Source organism: Theropithecus gelada, chromosome 5, assembly GCF_003255815.1.
Source record: "Theropithecus gelada isolate Dixy chromosome 5, Tgel_1.0, whole genome shotgun sequence".
NCBI lineage: Eukaryota > Metazoa > Chordata > Mammalia > Primates > Cercopithecidae > Theropithecus > Theropithecus gelada.
In genome coordinates this window covers 85,993,573-86,016,335 of record NC_037672.1, presented here as the reverse complement: position 1 = coordinate 86,016,335, position 22,763 = coordinate 85,993,573, and the positions used below count along the sequence as shown (strand labels likewise).

Below are 22,763 nucleotides of genomic sequence, written 5' to 3'. Positions count from 1 at the left end.
GTGCCCCTAACAGCTAAAGACATGGCTCCAGAAACGCAGGAATGGGAGAAGGATTAGTCCTTATTATCATTCCCAGTGACCCACTTACAGAATTTGTGTTTCTTGCCTCTCAAATTTAGGATTTGGGCTGGGCAAGGTGGCTCACGTCTGTAATCCCAGCACTTTGAGAGGCCAAGGAAGTGGGCGAATCACCTGATGTCGGGAGTTGGAGACCAACCTGGCCAACATGATGAAACCACGTCTCTACTAAAAAAATACAAAAGTTAGCCGGGTGTGGTGGCACACGCCTGTAATTCTAGCTACTTGGGAGACTGAGGCACGAGAATTGCTTAAACCCAGGAGGTAGGAGGTTGCAGTGAGCTGAGATCATGTAAGTGCACTTCAGCCTGGGTGACAGAGCAAGACTCTGACTCAAAAAAAAAAAAAAAAAAAAATTAGAATTTGCTGGATTGCAATAATTGGTTCTTCAGGAGTTGAGTGGGGAATGCTGCCACCAGGATAAACACTATGGAATTCATTGCACTTAAAACTTTTACTTGATTACTTTGTGCTTCTTATGGAAGTGGACAAGCTGACAAAGAAAGGAATTACTATGCTTGTGGGAGTAATCAACTGTGATTAGCAAAAGGATCTGGGATTGTTGCTCCACCATAGCACTAGGGAGGAATTTGGAATCCAAAGAATTCGCTGGGGCTTATTTGGTGTTTCTGTACCCAGGGATAATTTGAACAGGCAATTACAGCAATCATGGCTTAACCAGAGAAAGGAAAATAAAGGCTGAAGTGGGGGTCATCTCACCGGAAAAACAACCTAGACCAGCTGATGTGCTGGCCAATGGTGAGGGAAAATTAGAATGGGTAGTGGAAGAGGGAGTTAATGTAAGTATGGTCCTGACATCGGTGCAGCAGTAAAAACTGAAGCTTATTCTGTTAACTCTCTTATATTAAGGCTTTGCTGAGATTGTGGCTGGCCATCACCTTGAAGAGACCTCTGTGAAGGACTGAACATAACAGAGGGCACAAGCAGATCAGAGCGCTGCAAGGTATGGACACCTTCTACATCCTTCTGTGCAACTTAGGCCACGACTTCAAATCCCTTCAGCCTGTTATTCTAACCACTGCTGCAGCAACCTGCTCGGAGCAGGTTTGATGAGCTTTGAACAAATGCGAAATAACAGCACCTCTCCTCTCACTTCCTGCCCCAGCGTGTCTCTGATGTGGGAGTCAGCTTGGCATTCACAGCTGTGCGATTTGGAAGTGTGGAGTAGTTAATGCCCAAGGGCATTAACCTTCGATCAAAGAGGACAGGAGCCGACATAAAAATGCTTCCTCCATTCTTTCCTTTAATGAACAGTTCCGAGACTCATTTCATAAAGCTTCTTAGAAGGTCCTAAGGGACTGAGAAAACATTCAAATATGGTGATGACCAATTCAGTAACACATTCTTATACTGCATCTCCGTCTTCTTTGTTTTGTCTTCTTCCTCTTCCCTCATTTTGCTCCCTGGGATCAAATTTCCAAATAAACTATTGCACATAAGTGTCACTTTGCAGGGAATCCAAGAGGAGAGAGGATAATTTAATTTTTGGACACACAAGTTTGAGGTGTCTATAAGACATCCAAGTGGAAATGTCAGGCGATGGGCAGTATATACACAAATCTTGAGGTTCAAGAAAGAGATCTAGGCTTCTGAAAGGCTATAAACACACAGGTAAATAAAAGAAAGATAATAGGACTAAAAAACACATGCAATTGTCATAGAAAGAGTGTCCACAGTAAGCATTCTGGTGCCAAGCAGGAAAGGGTCTTTGTAAAGATATAACCAGATCCTGCTCATAGAAGGGAAGTCATGTGATGAAAGTGAAAAGTATTCTAACTACTGTTTGCTCCTTTACATTTCTAGCACATTTATCTGATCTGTGCCTTTCTTTGGTCACTTATTTTGTGTCCTATTTTATATATATTTGTATTTACACCTTGTCTAGTCCTACCACACTGTGAACTCCTTTAGGGTAAGATTCATGCCTGAATCACCTCTGTAGCTGGAATCAAAGTGCCTAGCATTAAAAAAAGGTGCCAGGATTATGGAATAAATAAAACACCTACCTCGCAAAAAGCAACATTGGCATCATTTATTGATGTTTGGCATGGCCAAACTTAAACATGCATAAGCATCATCTTGCTAAGATGCAGATTCAGTAGATCTGAAGTGAGCCAGAGAGACTGCATTTCCTAAAAAGCCCCCAGACGATGCCCAAGCAGCTGATCCACGGACCACACTTTGAGTATCAAGGTCATGAGGACAATGGTTCTTGACGTTAGCTGCATATGAGAATCATCTGGGAAGATATTAAAAGTACTGACGTCTGGGTCCCACCCGCAGAGATTCTGATTTAACTCATTTAAGCTCTCCAAAGTTGAAGTAGCTAGAGTTAATAGAGCTTTACATATGAAAAAAGAAAACATTTAATCAAATTTCTTCTTAAATGAATTGCTGCAAACATCTGAATAAATAACTATTTTGGAGAAAGTAAATACCACACAGCATCTAATCGCCAACTCGCAAATCAGCTTCTGTGCCACAAAGGCCCCGCCGCTTCCCTTCCCTGACACGCCCCTCCAGTGAGGCCTAGCTCCGCCCGGTCACGCCCGTTGGTTGGCGCCCCGTCCCCCGTGTCTATTGGCCACGCCCTTTTTCCCTTATAGCTTCTTCTTCCTTTTCTACGGGGTCAACTTCCGGCGCGGAATTTATCACGTGCCCGGATATAGGAAGTGTTGGGAGAACGGTCGCTTCCCGTTCAACGCTTTATTGAGGGGCGCATCCAAGTGACCCCCATCCGGTCTCCGTTTTGGAAGACCCGCCTCGGCACAGCCGGGCCCAGTCCTTGCGGTAAGCCTTCGGCCGCGGCTGCCCGGTATTCCCGGCGGGGGCGGACAGAAGAGCTGACAGACAGGCACCAGGGTCTAAGGCGGCTCCTCAATCCGGCTGCTGTCTCCACGCCTGGGGTCGGGCACCGCTCCCTCTGACCTTCCTTTCCCCGTTTGTCCTGGTAAGACGCAAAGGCTGGTCAGAGCATTCTCCAACCCCTCGTCCTCGGGTCTAGGAGAATGCGGAGCTGGGAGGGCAGTCCTCACGCGCCCCGTTACGGTTCCGCCCATCAGAACCAGATTTTATTTGTGCAAAATGACCCTGATCGTAAGGTCTTTGGTGTGGACCAGGAGAGGAGAGCGTGACAGTGCCTTCCTTATTCTCCAAGTTCACATCCCGGCCCCCCATCCCCCGCCAAATCTCTGAAGTGTTTTTCTCTATTTCCGTGCACAGTTTTATCTTCTGGATGACAATGCTTCATGCACTAATATGTCTCAGCAGCATACAGGGCCCATCGCACACGGGCACTCACACTGACCAGCTATTTGTCACACAGTGTAGTGGTCCAACTGAGCTTAAGGAAATTCAACCAGTACAGAGTAAGCAGTGGCTGGCTGCCTTTGGTCAGACATGGGTTCTCAGACCTGGAAAATAATTTAAGAGGACCTCTAGGGATTTATTTACTGACTTTCAGAAAAGTACCGTAAAGACTGAAGAGTTAATCACTCGACTCTCAGGGTGTAAATGCCATGGAAGCACGCGGCTTCAGGTCTTCATAAACATATCTGTCATGTTGACTGCTATAACCTAGAATAGCGTCTGGCACCTAATAAGCATCAGTATTTGCTGAATGAGTGAAGAGTCACATAGTGCTTTTCATTATGCCTGACTCCTTTATGATGTATGCCCAATCCTGTCTTGTTTGCCAACAACACTCAGTTGTTGCTTGTAGCCAGAGAGGGAGTATGTGGTAAACGTTGGTCCCTATTATTCATTTGACCAGTTTTTACTATTCAGTTCTAATTACCTTAAGAGATATTTAAGTATCCACTAAACACAAAACTATGATGACTATCCCTCCCTTCTTTCTCTTTAAGAGAATTCTTGAGATACAGAAGCTTATGATTTAATGAGCCCATTAGACGGCAGATGCTTGATTTGTTTAGCTAATGCGGTAAGAGCTGTAGAAATTTAGAGGAGAGATCACTTTGGATTAAGATCTTCATTGAATCAACTTCATGTAAATCATGAAGTGTAATTAGGGTTTGGATAGGGCGGAGATGATCTTCCTTACATGGAAAGTACCAAAGTAAAGATTTGACGTCAAAAATGAACAAGAGTGCTTGGAGTGCAATGTTTTGAGACCATTAGGAAAACGTTGAGTAAGAGTGTGATGTGATACAAACTGTCTTTTAAAATTATCTTGTTGTTCAGGGTTGTGGGACCTTGCGAAGAGATAACCAGATTTTGTAGAGTTAAGTAAAGTTGATGTGAACCTGGGTTAGTATATTTGCAGTGGGAAAAGAAAGGAATAAATTACATGTGGATGGGGGGAAATCGCAGAATGTGGTAGCAGATTTCATGTTGACAAGGGAATAGGGAAGCAAATATGGTGGATTTTGAACCTGGACATTTGCTTATAGATATGAAAATTAGAAAAGGGGAATCTTGGAGGAGCTATACTGTCATGTTAGTTAATTTAGGCATTTATTAAATGCCTAGTTTGCCAAGTTCTAGAAATACAAAGATGATTAAGACATGGTCCTACTTTTAATAGGAGATAAAATACAGCTAGCTAGAAAATACAGTTCATAAATGCCATATTATCAGAGTAGAAGGGAAATATTAGAGAGGTGGAAATTACTCTTTGCGCGGGGTGGCGGCAGGGAGGGGGCTGCTTTACAGAAGAGATGACATTTTTGCACAATCTTGAGGGGTGAATTATAATTTCCTAGGGAGAAGAGAATTCTAGGAAAAGAAAATTGCTTAAACAAAAGCCCAGAGATGGAAAAGTAAACTGGCCAGTGCCAATGTGGCTTGGGTTTAGGAAGAAATATAACGTAGTGTCTGGGCCCTACAACATATTAAGGGATTAGCAGCATGGACACTCTATAATAGGCAAAAAGGAGGATAGGTTGCGTGAAGGTGTGGAGAGATGGAGAAGTGAGCAATTGGGGAAAATTGCATTTCATGGCTTTTATATTCTCTGCAAGGTAGGTTGTTAAGTCATTTGCAGAGAGGGAGGAGGCTAACCTCTAGAGCTGGGAACTGAAGGAGAGTAATAAGGATTTGCAACAATAGTCATGGGGAATGGGAAAAGGAATCATCAAATGAGGGATTAATTACTGAGCAGCATTGAAAGTCTATCTTTCACTGGATGTAGATATTTGTAATGCATGCAATGAGCATGGATATGAAAGCGGCATCTGGTAGTCCAAGAGAAGTGAAGAAAAGAATATAGTTTATAGAGATTGATAAAAACAACATCAACTGGTCTACAAACAGGGTGAAATAATTGTAGGGGATAGTTTAGGTATAGGGAAATGAGCACTGTCTCCAGGCTAGGTTGGAAAAGAAGTAAACTTGGAGAGGCCAGATTAAGAGAACAGAAAGGAGGGCAGTGTCAGAAGACTAGAGGCTGAGATGAAGTGGAAGTGGGAAGATGTGAATTTTATGAGAAAAGCAATTTTTGAAATTGGAGCAGATATAGAAGTTTTACAGATTGAGTAAAATATTGGAAAGACCTGGTTTACAAAGTAGTCATTGTGCTATAAAAATGCACTGTAAATCATTTATTTAAAAATCATAATTTCTTCATTTTCCAATAGAAAGAAATAGTGTTTTAGAAGTTAGTGTCCTAGGCAAGCTCACATGTATGAAATACTACACATTTGCATTGAAAAAATAGTAATATATATCCACACAAATATGTATATGAAAAATAAAATAGAGATTAAAAATTATTTTAACTTAAGTTGATGTTTGAAAACATGCTGAGTTAGGTAAGAAAAAGGAGATAAGTGGAAACCTATTTTTATAAAAATTTTATTGAGATTACATATGATAAAATTCACCCTTTTCAGTTATATAATGTAGCGATTTTTGGCATATTCACAAGGTTGTACAACCATCATTACTATCTAGTTGAAAAGCATTGTCATCACCCCAAAAAAGAAACTCCATACCCATTAGCAGTCAATCCTCCTTTCCACCTTCCTCTCCAGCTCCTGAAAACCACTTATATTTCTGTATCTATGGATTTTCCTGTTCTGGATATTTCATATAAATGGAATCATACAATACGTGGTCTTTTGTTTGCTTAGCATAATCTTATCAAGATTCATCAATACTAGCATGTTTCATTACTTCATTTCCTTTTTTTTTTTTTTGTAGCCGAATAATCCATTGTGTGGCTATTCCACATTTTACTTATATATCATTTGATGGACATTTCTGTTATTTCCATTTTTTGGCCATTGCAAATAGTGCTACCATGAACATTCATGTACAAATTTTTGTGTGGACTTATGTTTTCAGTTCTCCTAGGAGTGGAATTGTTGGATTGTAGGGTAGCCCATGTTTAACTTTATGAGGAGCCACTAAGCTGTTTTCCAAAGTGGCTGCACCATTTTACAATCCCGCCAGCAACGTACAAGAGTTCCGTTTCCTCTCATCTTCACCAACACTTATTATTTTCTATCATTTTTATTTTAACCACCCTTGTGGGTATAAAGTGGTTGACACCTCATTGTGGTTTTGATTTGCATTTCCTAGTGGCCAGTGATGTTAAGCATGTTTTCATGTGCTTATTGTCCATTTGTATATCTTTGGAAAAATGTCTATTCAGGTATTTTATTCAATTTTTAATTGGGTTATTTGTCTTTTTATTGTTGAGTTGTAAGGGTTCTTTACGTAGAAAACTATTTAAAGATTGAGCAGGGAGTTGAAGATTTTTTTCTTAAATCGTGTGTGTGTGGGGGGGTGTGTGTATATACTTGGTGAGCATTTCCCAACATTTCAGAGTTTGATAACACTGGTTCTCTAATTTTATTTCCAAACTTCCAGCTTTATATTTTTGTGATATAGGTGTATTCATATAGTAAATCGTTTTTCCTAGGCTTGTTAACCAAAAATCATTTTCAAATCATAAATTCAGAAGTATAAGGTGGAATGATGTTGAGAGTGAGCTTAATATCTATACTCCAAATTTTTCAGCTGAGAAAAGATGACAGCGATCAAGCATGCGTTACAAAGAGACATTTTTACACCAAATGATGAACGCCTGCTGAGCATTGTGAATGTCTGCAAAGCAGGAAAAAAGAAAAAGAACTGTTTTTTATGTGCCACAGGTGGGTATTTAGTAAGAAAGAGTACTTGTTTTGTATCCTTTTGTTATTTAGGAGATATTTCCTTTTGTTTTGAATATCCCAATTGTCTCTATAATTGAACAAACTGTTGGGTCAACAAATTCCCACTTGGCTTTGACAGGCTGTTAATTGTTGCCAATCTGGTGGCAGTGAAATAGTATCTCATTGTGGTTTTAAATTGTATTTCCCTATAATGATGAGATTGAGCATCTTTTCATGAATTTCTTGGTCATTGCATTCTCTTGTCTATGAAATTTACCTGTTTAAGCCTTTTACTCACTTTTCTATTGTGTTGCTTGTCCTTTTACTGATTTGTACAAGTTCTTTCTATAATCTTTCTACAGTCTTTTGTTGGTTGTATGCATCCCAGGTAGTGGCTTGTCTTTTCACTTTTTATGATGCCTTTTAATGAAATTTATAATTTAAACTAAATGAAATTAATTAATCCTTTATGGCTTTCCCTTTTGGTGTCTTAAAGATCCTTCCCGGATATCTTTTGTACAGTCATAAAAATATTTTCCTAAATTCTACAAGTTTTATAATTTTGCCTTTTACATTTTAGTCTTAGTTCACCTGTGTCGACATCTGTCGTGGTGTGTGTGAGCATTTCTGGTTATCATCTTATATCTTATTTTTATTTTGTTTTTGTTCTTTATTCCACCTAAATTCTAGAAACAACTTGTCAAGTTTCAGACTTTGTTGGGATTTTGATTGGAATTGTTTTGAACCTATAGTTCAATTTGGAGAGAACTTACATTTTTATTGTATTGAATCTTTTGTGTCGATGAACATGGTACAGTTCTCTGTTTAGGTGTTTTATAACTTTTATGAGTTTCATCATTTTCTCTAAAGGTTTGGCATGTATATTGTTGGATTTATTCCTGGGTATTGATTTATTCTTAGATTTTATTTGATAGTCATGAAAGCTCTTTTTAACATTAATACATTTTAAAATCATATATTGTTAGAATTCTACAATGAATTGTTGGTGTTTTATATGGATATCTATCAATCTTGCCAAACTTTCTTATTAATTCCAATTATTTATAGACTCTTTGAAGGTAGTGATATTTTTCTTCCTTCCTTTATAGTCTTTATATCTTTTATTTATTTTTGTTGGTTTAGTTTCCTAGTTAGGACTATCCATCCAGGCTCCATCTCAAAGAGAATGACTTCATTTTTAAGCATGATATTTGGTAGAGGGTTTTTATAGCTATCCTTTACAGTGTTAAGTAAGTTCCCTTCTATTCCTGATTTCTTCCAATTTTTTAAAAAAATCATGAATGGGTGTTGAATTTTATCAACTGCTTTTTATATCATTGATAGTATCATAAAATTTTCTCCCTTGTTAGTGTAGTGTATAATTGTACTTGGTTTTTCAAATGATAAATTGACTTTTTAGAATGACCTCACTCAATCATAATGTATCTGTATTAGGCCATTCTTGCATTGCTATAAAGAAATTATTAGGCCAGGAGTAGTGGCTCATTCCTGTAATTCCAGCACTGAGGGAAGCTGAGGTGGGCAGATGGCTGGAGCCCAGGAGTTTAAGACCAGCCTGGGCAACATAGTAAGACCTTTATATGTAAATATATTGTTGCTCTTTGAAATGCTATTTTGCTCTTTCAAGCCTCGCAGACTTTACATATGTCAATCATTCTTTAGATTTTTACCTCATACTTTTCTTTAAAACTGGTCTGAATTAATGTGTTATTAATATATCATTCCTTTATTTCTCAAGGAGTCTACTCTGATCCTCTAGTCTGACTGAGATGCTTCTATTAGGATTCTGTGCTTTCCTCAGTCAAAGTCCTTGTTGCAAAGTATTACACCTCTTCTAGTATCAGCTACTAGGCACCTGAAAGCTGTACTTGCAAGGAGCAAATGAAGAATGAGTGAAAGGAGTAATATTTCTAATAAAAGTGTGTGTTTTACTCAACAGTGACAACTGAACGCCCTGTGCAGGTTAAGGTGGTCAAAGTCAAGAAATCCGATAAGGGAGATTTCTACAAAAGGCAGATTGCATGGGCCCTTCGAGACCTTGCTGTGGTAGATGCCAAAGATGCTATCAAAGTAGGTTTTTCTCAGTTCTTTGACCTGTGTTCAGAAAGCATCTTTCATTTTATAACATGGTATTATGTATTCTAAGATGATCTAAAAACAAATTAATGTATATGTTTGTTTTCTTATTTTTTTGCTTTTTTAAAGCTATAATTATGTTTGTGCACAAGCTACATAAACTAGAGCAAAATAACTTTGACTGTATACATTTCTGTGTTTAGATTAAGTATAATTTGTATAAAATCTATACATAGTATGGATTGTAAAGTGGTGTGTCGTGAGTCTTTTTGCTTGTTTGTTTTTTTAGTCAAAATCATGTAAGCAAAGTAATCCTTCCTTAGTCTTCATGAGTAAACATAGAATCACCAGCTGGGGCAGCCAGACTGGCCTTTCGAGGCCACCATGGCTTTGATGTTTGTGGATCAACAAAAAAACAGAAGTGATAGTGGGTTACATACCTTATTTTAAGGAATGTAAATAATAAGATCTATAAAGATGTAAATCTTACACTTTATACATAAACCACACTCAAACTCCAAGAAAGTTGAGTAATGTGATAATCACATTAAAGGACCACCTATATTCCTGACAGTTCAAGGCTTTTCACAGCAATACCCTTTTTTCAAAGCAATCAAGTAGGCCTCCTTTGATTAAATTAGGTGCTTCCTCCCCCCTCACCCTCTCTCACTCTGCCCTTCATCTTTCTCTGCAGCCCTAACACACCTACAGAGCACCAGGGAATACTTCGTACCACAACTGCTTGTACTGTTGGTGGGACTAATATAATAGCAAGGCTTAACACTAGTGAAACTACAGGCGCTCTTTAGCTCTACAAATCTCATACATTTACTTAAAAGGCATAAAGTAAAAACAACAAAAACAAAAAAATTGCCTGTGTAAAGCAATCTGGTAAAATAAAATTCTGATTTTACCCTTACTTTGGTACAGACCTCCAAGGATCAAAACTCTGGACAAAATGACAGGTAGTTGAGTTGGGTGCAGAAAAATGAAGTAAGAACAATTTGAGGAGAGCCCTCTATATCTGTATAATTCAGATTTCTTCCAAATGTAAATCATGCCTTTTCTTTAAGTATTCTAGGCTTACTGGCCCTTTGCTTTATCCCTAAGGAGCACTCAATGCTTAGAAAAATGTGAAATGTATAAACAGGATTTGACAGAAATTTATAAAGATGGAGATTGGAAAGAAAATTATAATGGGATGTTTAAAAAACAATTTAGTCCAGGCGTGGTGGCTCATGCCTGTAATCCTAACACTTTGGGAGGCTGAGGCTGGTGGATTGCCTGAGCTCAGGAGTTCAGGACCAGCCTGGGTAACACGGTGAAACCCTGTCTCTACTAAAATACAAAAAATTAGCCGGGCGTGGCAGCATGCGCCTGTAGTCCCAGCTACTTGGGAGGCTGAGGCAGGAGAATTGCTTGGACCTGGGAGGCAGAGGTTGCAGTGAGCCGAGATCATGCCGCTGCACTCCAGTCTGGGCAACAGAGCGAGACTCCGTCTCCACAAAAAAAAAAAAAAAAAAAAAAAAAAAAGCACACTTTAATAAGTAATTTTTATTACCATGGGGAGGGATCAAGAGTGGAAACTTTTCTGGTTGGTTTCTGTTTAAGACAAAACACCTTAAGGGCTTTTAAAAACTGCACCTTTATTAAGAACCGTTTTTCCCTTCAGTAGTTTTGCACTTCATAACCCTGTTGACTTGCATAATTCAGTAACATTGCTGAATGCTTGTTTGAATGCATTCTCACAGCGGACGCCTCTTGCCAACTTGCTTAATGGATTTTTTTTTTTTTTCATTTTATGTACGCACCTTGGTGTGTGTACACTATATATGGATATAAAACATAAAATTTTTATACATAACTTAACATTAGCCATTTTTTATCACACATTGATTTGTGTGAGTGTTGCCACTAGCGCACTCAGCTTCTTTTATGGTATTATGGGAAATATTCCCAGGGAAGAGATTATTTCCCATCAAGTTTCATATTAGTTGCCAATATTCCTATTGTATTTTTTTTAAGTAATAATGCAATTACCTTTTCATTGTAAATGCAGGTTTTAAATTTTTGACGCTTTAATTCTGTTTATTAAACTATACATTGAACTAATTAGTAGTTCCATGCTGCTGTAATACGATTGTTGTACCAAAGGTCAAATCCTGATTCCTAAGATATTCCAATTCTTCACAGTAAAAATCTGATTTAACTTCCCTTATTTTAATATATTTATATTTCCCCCCAAATAACACTTAAAATGAATCAAATATATTATTATTCTTTTATCCTGTGGAACATTAAGAATATTTTAGCCTATATTTTAATTCCTTGGATGTGAAGTATACATCCATAAGTTTGTTTGTTTGTTTGCTTGTCTGTTTTGAGACAGGGTCTCACTCTGCCACCCAGGCTGGAGTGCGGTGGCACAATCTTGGCTCACTGCAGCCTCCACCTTCCAGGCTCAAGCCATCCTCCCACCTCAGCCTCCCAAGTAGCTGAGAGTACAGGTACATGCCACTACACCTGGCTAATTTTTGTGTTTTTTATAGAGAAGGGCTTTGCCATGTTGCCCAGGCTGGTCTCAAATTCCTGGGTTCAAGCAATCTACCCACCTCGGCCTCCCAAAGTGCTAGGATTACAGGTGTGAGCCACCAAGCCCAACCTGGTTTTTTATATAATAGTCAAGTAGTTCTGTTCATTCAAGGGAGAAATATTAGCCTGGCGTGGATTATTGCTGTAACGTGACTTAAGAGACTTGTAGAAGGTATAGTGTAATTCTCTCAGATTGGTTGAGCTTCTTTGTCACATGAAAGAACTTTCAGCCAGGAACAGGGCTCATGCCTGTAATGCCAGCACTTTGGGAGGCCGAAGCAGGAGGATCAACTGGGTAACATGGGGAGATCTTGTCTCTACACAAAAATTTTAAAAATTAGGCATGCTGGTATGTGTCTATGGGCCCAGCTACTCAGGAGGCTGAGGCGGGAGGTTTGCCTGAGCCCAGGAGGTCGAGGCTGCAGTGAACCATGACTGCACCACTGCATTGTAGCCTTGACAACAAAGTGAGACCCTGTCTCAAAAAAATAAACTTTAAGACCAGCAGCACTTTTAGCTTTTGAGATATCTTTGATCATTCCTTATTTTATAAATAGTAAATAATTAGGAGCAATCTCTGCTTTTCACCTCACTTGTTCTTAGAAAGTACACCAGGATATACACTGCTTTTTTCTCAAGTTTTATACTTAGAAAATATAGTCCTTATTAGGGAGTTAATGTCCAATTACAGTTTTGAATAGTAGTACATTATTAAAGAAAATTTATAACTAAAACTCAGTAGGCAATTTAAAAAGAAAAATTAGATCCATGTCAAAGCTAAAGACCATTGTAGTCTTACTGATGAGGAAGCTAAACCACAAAGCCATTAATACATCCTATACTTCTACTCATAGACCTAAAGGGCATAGGAAGAAAATGACCGCAACAGTATGTTGTTTTTTCATCCAGCTTCTATGGGGTGGTAAACTTTTTGCTATAAATTGAATTCTCCAAACCCTTTTCTTCCAGTTGCTTAGCTGATTTTTAATACCCTTTATTTTCCAAAAACAGCAGAAATTCCTTTTTTTAATGTAGATTTTACATTAACAATGTAAAAGGATGTGATCAAAAATAATATCTTTTGTGTATTTTTATTTTAGGAAAATCCTGAATTTGATTTACACTTCGAAAAAATATATAAATGGGTTGCCAGCAGCACTGCTGAAAAGAATGCATTTATTTCATGCATTTGGAAATTGAATCAGCGATATCTCCGGAAGAAAATTGATTTTGTCAATGTTAGCTCACAGCTTTTGGAAGGTAAAGTTAAATAAAAATGTGTATGTAAAAATCAGTTATATCTTTAAGTGAATATATAATTTGACATCATTCCAGTTAATTAAAATACTGAATTATCTTATTGTAAAAGAACTTTAAAATAATTTCTCTTATTGCAGAAATTATGCTTTATTGTAGAATATTAATACATTATGATAAATAAATAAAAACCACTTATTCTTCAGCGATAACTACCATTAGCACTTTGTTAGATATTCGTCTAGTCTTTTTCCCGTGCATAAACACCTTTTTAAGATAAAGAAATTTACATTACATTTTTTAACGTACTTTTCCATGTATGCATCATGAACATTTTTCATGTTACTGAATACTTACCCCAACATTATTTTCAGTGGCACCACAGTATTTCATTATATGGATATACCATGTTATTTAACTAATCATTTATTTTTAATTTTCCAATCGTTGCTTCTTTTAAACAGCTCTGGGACAAATATCCTTGTAGCAGTATTTTTGTACAGAGGGTAGATGTAGTGGTTAAGAACATAGCTCTGGAGTCAGACTTCTTGGGTTCAAATCCTGGCTTTGCCATTAACTAGCTATATGACTTTGCATTGATATTTACTCTCTATGTTTCGGTTTCCCTTATCTCAGAACTAGAGATAATAATAGTATCTACCTCATAGGCTTGTTATGAGGATTAAATTACTTAATAAATATATGAACATAGTAAGAACAGTGCCAGGTACATAGTAAGTGCTCAGTAAATATTAGCTATTATTATGTTACCAGTATAAAATCCTTAGACATGAAGTTTATTAGAATATTTTTGATCAGTATATTTTCAGGAATGTTACTGTGCATCGTTTTGTGTTATAAGACAAAAACTCTGCCGTTAATTAGTGAAAATATACAATGAGATTTTCTCTACTTTTAAAATTTCTTTCCTAAAGATATAAACATTGTAAGATAGCACTTAGCAATTAGTGAGCCTGCTGCTGATTTTAGGCTTGATGCTTGGCACTGGCAGAGACAAGTCACATCTGTCACGCACCAGTAGTGCTGGTCTTATGTAGGAATCCCCAGGGTTGCCATCTCACCTGCACTAGTCCCCAACATCTTGATAATTGAGTGTGTTGAGGGAATGACCTTCAAGAAATTTGTGGTAACTTTTCATGCCTTGAATTGTGGTTTAATTTGCTTTGAATGGCTTTTATTTTTTTTTACCATTTCAGGGTTGAACATTCTGATGAGTCAGTGATTCAGTGATTCACAAGCTTGCTGTTCTGTCTTCAAATATTATGCATTTCCAGATGTTATTTATTGTGTAAGATGATTTGAAACCAGTATATTTTAGGACAATCATATAGAAAAATACATAACCTACCTGGATCTGTCTCATTAAGAAATATTACCAAAATCAGTGAGAAGAGTAGTACTGTTTTTGAAAATGAAATGTCTAACATAAAAAAAAAAAAGGTATTTAATTTTTTAGGCCATAAAACAAGAGTATAGACATGTTCGTGTTTGCAAACATTAACCGTAATTGAGATTGATTTTAAGAATGCTGAGAAGATCCTTAAGGATCTCATTTTGAAAATCACTTGCTATACATCAATAACTCTTGCTTTGGTTTAGTGGAGTTCAGGGAGTAGTTTTATTAATGTCTACAAACTTGTTTTATGAGCCTTGAAATCACAGCCTTTAATTCCCATTAAAAAAAAATGTCTCTAAGTTTTGGGTAATGTTAGAAAAGAAATAAAAAATTATTACCACCCCCATTTAAGAGCTCAATAGTTAAGTAAGACTTTTGATTATAAATGCTAGCAGTGGCAACTTGGTAGTTTTTATTGTTGACAATTGAATATGGAAGTTAAATAATGGGGCTCCTCAGCAGAATAAGATTTGTAAAAGAGGACTTTTCAGCAGTTGAAGTAGAGTGAAGCTTTTATTTGGCTGCCTTTTTCATTGTTTTACTTGCAACCAGCTTTAAAAAAAAAAGTCTTTGACTTGATTCCTTAAATGCCAGCTTGAACTGTTATTTTGTGTGATTTTTTACTTGCCTCAATCTTGTCCTTTCTTACCGTGTTTTGTGACTAATCCTTTGTGAGGGAGTGTCTAGGTGAAGCTTTCAGGCCTTGAGTAATATAACTAGACTAAATGCATGAGTCGCAACTGACCTAAATATAATCCCCAGGAAATGATTAGTTTCCCAGGTTTCTCCTCTAAGGATTAGTTAGTACTATTTCTTACAAGACTAAGAGAAAATAGAAAGATAAATATATTTGTAGTCACTATCAGAAAGTGAGTAAGAAGAATGAACACTGCAAATTTAGCTTCTTATGAATCTTTCCACTTTGTAGTTGATTTGGCTGTCTTTTGAACTTTAATTTAACATGAAGTTCAAATGAGATATGGGTAGTATTTTAAAATTTAAGCCTGTTTACTTTTCTACCCAGCTAATATTCTTTGCTTACTTTCCTCTGCTTTTTTCATACCTTTTTACTCTCCAGAACTGCCTAAAGTTACAGAAGGTGCGTAACACCTTTTCTTTTTCTATTCCATATGTTTTTATTAGTTGCCATTGTTGTATACCGTTGGTTGTATATTTTATGAAATTATGTACTGGGACAAATTCATTTTAAAAATCTACATAGTAATAAAATTAATGATAGTGTTTATTATTGGTTTTTAAAGGACATATCATTAGAAAATACTTCTGAAGCAGTTAATTATAATCATGTAAAGTATTTGTTTAAGTCTACTTGTTTAAGGACCTGTACAGAATGATTTGGGCAGTCCCTGCCCCCTAGTGGCTAATAAGCGGTCACACATGGCAGTGGAACTTTTTCCGCAGTGAACTAAATGGACTCATTGAAAGTACAAGGAGTTCGGTAATATCTCTCTAAGAAACTTATATACTGAAATCTGTAATTGCCTGTACCAAAAGTTTTAGTCTTCTTTTTTTTATGGGATGTTATCTAAATCTGCCTAATTTATTACCATTCTTAAGAGTAAATCTTGTGTTACTTCAAATTAGCTGGTTTTTGTTCTGGGACAAATTAACGTATTTCAGGTCATGCTGAATGTAAATATTCATTTTCCTATAAAATAATGAATACTAAAAGCATCCAGAGTTTGTAATTTAAATCATGCCCCATTGAGTCTGTGAAATTGCCAACTTTATTTAGAGTGGTAAAATAACATCTTAGGAGTTAAAAATTATTTCTTTCATTTTACCTCTCCTAACCTCAAGCTTTATATACAGGGTTCACATGCTAGTGTATTTCCTCCAAAAAAAAAATGAACTGAAACATCTAGAAAGCATTTCAAATTTGACCTCTTGGTCTTTTGTTATAAAGCTTGAAGCCTGTTTAACTTTTTATAATTTCAAACAGCCATGTTGTTGTTGCTCTTACATTAGAGTTATTGAGAAAGCTGCTGTAACTTATCTTTAGAAATGTTATCAATGCCTGTGAAATTTTTTTAAACAAAGAAATGGAAAATTCAGTTAATATTCTAGTGACCAAAATAAATTATGGATTATAGATGCATTTTTCATTTTAATTAAAAATTATTTGGCAAAAATATACATACCGAAGATGAAAGTAACAAAAGTAACAAAAGAAAAATTTCACCTGGAAATAAAAGGAAAGAAAATTGTTTTTGTGTGTACTGAATTCATAGTCATTGTTTTGTTAGAGCAACAGCCACATCAGGTACGAAAAAATGTTTAGGTTTGTTTCCACCGGTTTTTGTGTTTTGTTTTTACATTTTAGCTTAATTGTATTTTGGGAAATTGTGGTGAAAGCCTGTTTTAACACTTGTAAGTTAGTGCATTACACTGCATGCTTTTTATTTATTTTTTAAGACTTTATTTCATTAACATATGAAATTTATAAAAATAAAGTTTGATTTTTTCATATGGTTTGAATCATTCTTTCCTCTTTTTCAGCTGCTAAATGTGACCTGTGTTTATAACTATACCTAGCTATATGTATTATGTTATAGTCTTTTCTACTTTTTTGACTATTTTACTTTGAATTTTTACGCTCTTTAAGAATCTGTTCCAAGTGGAGAAAATCAGAGTGTGACAGGAGGTGATGAAGAAGCAGTAGATGAATACCAAGAGTTAAATGCAAGAGAAGAACAGGATATTGAAATAATGATGGAAGGCTGTGAATATGCAATCTCGAATGCAGAAGCCTTTGCAGAAAAATTGTCCAGAGAGCTGCAGGTGCTAGATGGGGTAAGACTTTCTTGAAATCTATGAATAAGTGATGTATAGTGGATTGAGAAGGCTAATGATGTTCATACTGTGCTACCTCAGCATTTAAGCCTTTATAGTGTGTTATTGCCATCTTTATCTATAAGCACGTTACCAGCTACCATCAGTCTTTTCAAAAGATGAACTATTCCTATTAAGCCAATGAAGACAGTTGGCTGAGATGCTGGATTTGGAGAGGTTCTTGATATGAGGTGATGAAGTAAAACGTAAGCCAGAGAACATCTTGGGAGTTGATTCACTCAGCCTCTGAAACATGTCGGAATAGTTCAGTGCCAAAGAATAGCATTTGTGTGTGTGTGTGTGTGGTTTGAAAAAAATAGGGATGAAGTATGAAAAGAGAAATGTGGCTAAAATATGTGAATCATTTACCAAAGAAGAGTGGAGTGAGTGTGGTGAAAACAGGAGAGCCAGATAAAGAGATCTGTGACTTCTCTGCTAAAATGTTTTAGAATAGAGCTTTTTGTTTTGTATGCAGTTTTTGAGTGTAATTCAAATGCACAGCACGTGCTGGGTGCAGTGATTCACAGCTGTAATCTCAACACTTTGGGAGTCTGAGGTGAGCAGATCACCTGAGGTCAGGAATTCGAGACGAGCCTGGCCAACATGGCAAAACCCCATCTCTACTTAAAAAAAAGAAAAAAATTAGCCAGACATGGTGGCATGCTGCTGTGGTCCCAGCTACTCGGGAGGCTAAGGCACAAGAATCGCTTGAACCTGGAAGACAGAGGTTGCCGTGAACTGAGATCGTGCCACTGCACTCCAGCCTGGGTGACAGAGTGACACTGTCTCAAAACAAAACAAAACAGAACAAAACAAAAAAATCAAATGCACAGCATCTCTTATGCTAGAATAGTCTAAAATCATTTGGGTTTGTTCTGGTTTTAAGAAAAGGTAAGCATTTAAGAAATCCTCAGAGGATAAGGAACATTTTAAAGACTTAAATTTTAGTGTTATATACATGAAAGGTACAGAAGTTATGGGGTCTGACTCAGGCCCACAGAGATTATATAAATAGTCCAAGCTTACAAGTTTACAGAGCTCACTGAAAGCAAAGCCTAGAAATGATTTTAAGATGTTAAGAAAGAAATTATCCTGGGCAGATTCAAACGCCAGCTCTGTTACTTAAGAGATGTCAGTGTGTCAGTGGCTTCTGAGCCCTGCTGACTCTTAAAGTTGTATTGCACTTATATTTTATTTACTGTGAATAGTGTATAAATAACGTGTGAAACCACAGCATCAGCTCTACAATGATATTCTTTAAATTTCTGGTCCAGGTTTTTCATCATACCATGTTACTTGCCTTTTTAATATGGCTTAGTGATTTATATTTTTTGTTCTAATTAATATTGTATATATGTTCCAAGTCAGCATATTGCTTTGCAGTTTAATTTTGAATTTGGCAGTTTCCTTATTTCAGGGAATTCAGAATCAATAGTTAGAATCATTTAGAAAATAGTGATAGGGGGATGATGGTTTGTTACTGCTTTGCCTGGGGAAGAAGAAAAACAGAGTTGCAAATGAAAGAGAAAAGAAAAAAGATGATAGAAGGAGCTATCTATCAGCCATATGCTCTTCTACGTCCTGTTACTAGTTCCCTTCATACTACAGTTATAAATTAGTTTCATGTATCCTTCGGAGTCTGGTATTCCACCGCTGCTTTCTCAACTAAGATATCACATAGGTGATTATGCTTTTATTTAGTGTTTCACATAGATGTTAAGAAAATTTCTAGCTGGTAGAATTGGAGGAAATGTTAGAGATAACATGGCCTAATGCCTCCTAAATGTATAGAAATGAGAATGTGCCATTACTGATGATACATTCTGGCACTGTACTTGTGCATTCTGGAACCTTACTTGTGCAGTCTGTGGAAATATAAAATCCTAAGGCATGTGTATCAATTTAACATTGATAAAGAGGCAAGTGTACCTGCATGAAATACTGTGTAAAACATGGAAGAACATAAAGTGATAAACTAAAGTAGATGTGTAGGTATATATCAATTTTTGTTACTCTACTTTAAAGGAAATTTAGCAACATTTCACCTTTATTCTTTTACACACTTAAGTAACATGAAATGTTGTGTTTTTTGTTTGCTTGTTTTGGTCTTTAACTTTGTAGGCTAACATCCAGTCAATCATGGCATCTGAAAAACAAGTCAACATCTTGATGAAATTGCTAGATGAGGCTCTAAAGGAAGTAGATCAGATTGAATTGAAACTGAGCAGTTATGAGGAAATGCTCCAAAGTGTAAAAGAACAAATGGATCAGATCTCTGAAAGCAACCACCTAATTCATCTTAGTAACACTAATAATGTAAAACTCCTATCTGAGATAGAGTTCCTTGTGGTAAGTATGATCATAAATTACCAACAACAACAACAACAAAAAACTAGTGATGATACATAAAACCCATTTGTAAACATTTTCTAATTTCCTTATGAGAACAGGATTTAAATTAATTCCAAAGACCTAATGATAGGATTGAGTAGCATCTTGCCTGTAAATTTCCCAGAATTACACATGCAAATGGTATGTTTGCATATATTCTAGAACCACATGGACTTGGCCAAAGGTCATATAAAGGCCCTTCAGGAAGGAGATCTTGCTTCTTCCAGAGGCATTGAGGCCTGCACCAATGCTGCTGATGCCCTTCTGCAGTGCATGAATGTAGCTCTTCGACCAGGTATGTTCATTAGAAATGACAAAAATGTGACCAAGAATCTGAGACTAAGCCTGTAACTTGTTATAAAGATTTTGACAAGAAATACATGAGACAAGTGGTTTAGGGTTACATTATTAGCTATTCAAGTTCCACTGATTTCCCACTTATTTCTATTGATACTATGAACTTTTTTACTTCAGTTCCTCCTTCTAGTTGACCTCAATGACTACAGTCAACACCAGGATCTTTATTTAGTACTATCCACAGAACCCAGCAGAAAGTAAGTGCTTTGGTTAGACCAGAGAGCGTAAGGTTGTTCTAGGCAGTAATTTCAAAACTTGAGTGTCCGTCAGAATCCCTAGAGGTCTTGTTAAAAACATAGATTGCCTGGCCCCAGCCCCAGATTCAGCAGATCTGGGCTGAGGCTTTAGAATCCACATTTCTAACAGTTCCCAGGCGATGGTGAGGCAAGACCACACTTTGAGAACCACTGTGCAGTCCCATTTTTCTCCTGCTTAACTTTTATCAGGTAAATGAATACACCCAAACAACTTAGGGGTTATTCAAAACTTTAGGTATGTTTAATGTTCCATTAAACATCAAGGAAATCTTTTTACCCATTAAACTGGTCACAAAATGTCATTCTGTATCAGGCCATGACATGCTTCTGGCAGTCAAACAGCAACAGCAGCGATTCAGTGATTTGCGAGAGCTTTTTGCCCGGAGACTGGCGAGTCACCTCAACAATGTTTTTGTTCAACAGGTAATTTTATTTTATTATTAAGACGAGCATGTTCCTATAGCTTATTTATGTATTATCTTAACCTTACATTTCCACAAAAAGGTTAATATGTTTAATTGGGGTTGCAGTCAATTCCTTCACATATTTGATTTTAATATTTTGAAATAGGTGCCTCTTTGCTCATAGATGTATTTTGGGCCTCAGCTGCCTCTTTCAGTAGACAGTCTAGTTCCCTTCAGCTGATGCTCTCTGATTCTAGAAATCAAATAACTGTGCATATTAATTGCATATACTACTTAGATATTTTTACTTATAAAAGTAAGTCCAAACTTGTTAGATGTTTACTATTGGACCTGTTTTATTTTTCAATATTTTGAGGTGAGACTTAGGACTTGATTCAGTGTCTTAAATGTTTTGTAAGTTCTATGTACTTAGAACATAGTATGTTTGTTAAGAAAATGAGTATAGCTCAACCATAAATTTCAGTTGATCTAATCTTCATATAAATGCTTTGCCTATATTTTTATATGGAGAAGGATGTTACAATTAAGAGTGTGGTTATAATATTGTTATTAATAATATTAAGAGTACCTTTGGGGGATTTGAATAAAAGCCATTTTAATATCTAATGTAATAAATTAGGTTTCTTATTTTTTCATCTCTTTTAAAAGTCCCTTTTATTTTATTAGAGTTACTGAATGAAAAAAAATTGGGGGGATATCTTGTTCATCAAGAAATACTGCCTGAAAACAGTGGATTTTTACTTTATTTTCACTTTGCAATATTCTAAAACAATTGTATTTACTATATTTTATTTCCAATTAGTTTACTCAGGCCCTCCTTCAACTCTATAACAGGTCCTACTTTCTTTCGGTTCCTGTGAGTACATCAAATTTGGCTCAAGCTTCTCTGATTCTGTTTTGTTTTGTTTTTTTCTATAGAGTTTGCTAAACTTAACAGCAGCAGAATCTTTACAGATTATAACTTACTGATTTAAGCTACTTGTTAACCACATTCGTAGCCGGTTTTTAATGTCCCATAGTAGAGACTATTTGGGCCAAAAAGGCATTTAATCTCATTCTGCTTGCTTTTCTTTCTGTCATTTTTTCAACTCACTTCATTTATTTAGTAATAAATGGTAGTATTACTCTTCATTTAGTAATAATAGTAATATTACTCCTTCATTTATTTAGTATTGCCAGGTGGTTGAGGTACATACCAGACATTGACTTGGGATAAATGAGAGACCAGTCCTGTCCTCAGGTAGTTCACAGTCTAGGGAAGGGAGACAAACAAATAATATACTCAAGAGGGATAAATGTTACGGTGGTGAGACTGTGGGAGCATAAAGGAAGACCACCTAACTAAAAGCACAGTAAGGGGAAATCAGAGAAATTCCCTTAACTTTCCACTTGACCTGAAAAGTGTCAAGAAAAAAGTAAGCTTAGATGTCACATAGGAACTACTAATTCGTGTTTTTCTTAGGTAATTACTACAATAACATCTATTCCTATACAGTTCCTTAGTTTGTAAAAATGACGCTGTTGACAATTATGTTATCCACATTTGTAGATAGTATTGAAAATATCAGCCAATAAACAATAGTCTTTTCTGTACCTTTAACTGTTTGTTGTAACCTGCAGTTATTTATGATTTTGCTTCTTGCCTTGTAAACTAATGGCTTCGTTTAAAATGAATGCTTCCCGTTTCTGAAAAGCTAATATGTGTTATTACATGTGAATGATGCATGTTAAATACCAGAATGCTGTGACAACCTAGGATGTGCCAAAAAAGGTGGAAGAAGATATCCCACGCATAAGAAAGAGATTTTCTTAGTGTTGCATTCAGTGCATCAGGTCACCTAGCAAAATTGTTGAGAAACATGGGTATGTCTATTCCTGGTAGGGGCACAAGCTGGGAAAG

At 36.5% G+C, this 22,763-nt stretch overlaps 1 protein-coding gene across 5 annotated transcripts in view; it reads left to right on the top strand.

Moving 5' to 3' along the window:
* Positions 1–2,711: 2,711 nt before the first annotated feature.
* Positions 2,712–22,763, top strand: part of EXOC1 (exocyst complex component 1) — a 52,006-nt gene continuing 31,954 nt past the window's right edge. For 2 of the 5 annotated variants that reach the window (XM_025385729.1, XM_025385726.1), the window contains exons 1-8: positions 2,743–2,889; positions 7,084–7,217; positions 9,178–9,308; positions 13,007–13,166; positions 17,207–17,394; positions 19,555–19,782; positions 19,987–20,119; positions 20,752–20,861. In XM_025385729.1, coding sequence (XP_025241514.1) covers positions 7,094–7,217; positions 9,178–9,308; positions 13,007–13,166; positions 17,207–17,394; positions 19,555–19,782; positions 19,987–20,119; positions 20,752–20,861 — 1,074 coding nt within the window. In that variant the 5' untranslated portion in view covers positions 2,743–2,889; positions 7,084–7,093. Of the gene's footprint in view, positions 3,050–7,083; positions 7,218–9,177; positions 9,309–13,006; positions 13,167–15,658; positions 15,680–17,206; positions 17,395–19,554; positions 19,783–19,986; positions 20,120–20,751; positions 20,862–22,763 lie in introns of all 5 variants that reach the window. The other 3 variants (XM_025385724.1, XM_025385727.1, XM_025385725.1) reach the window with 3 other exon arrangements.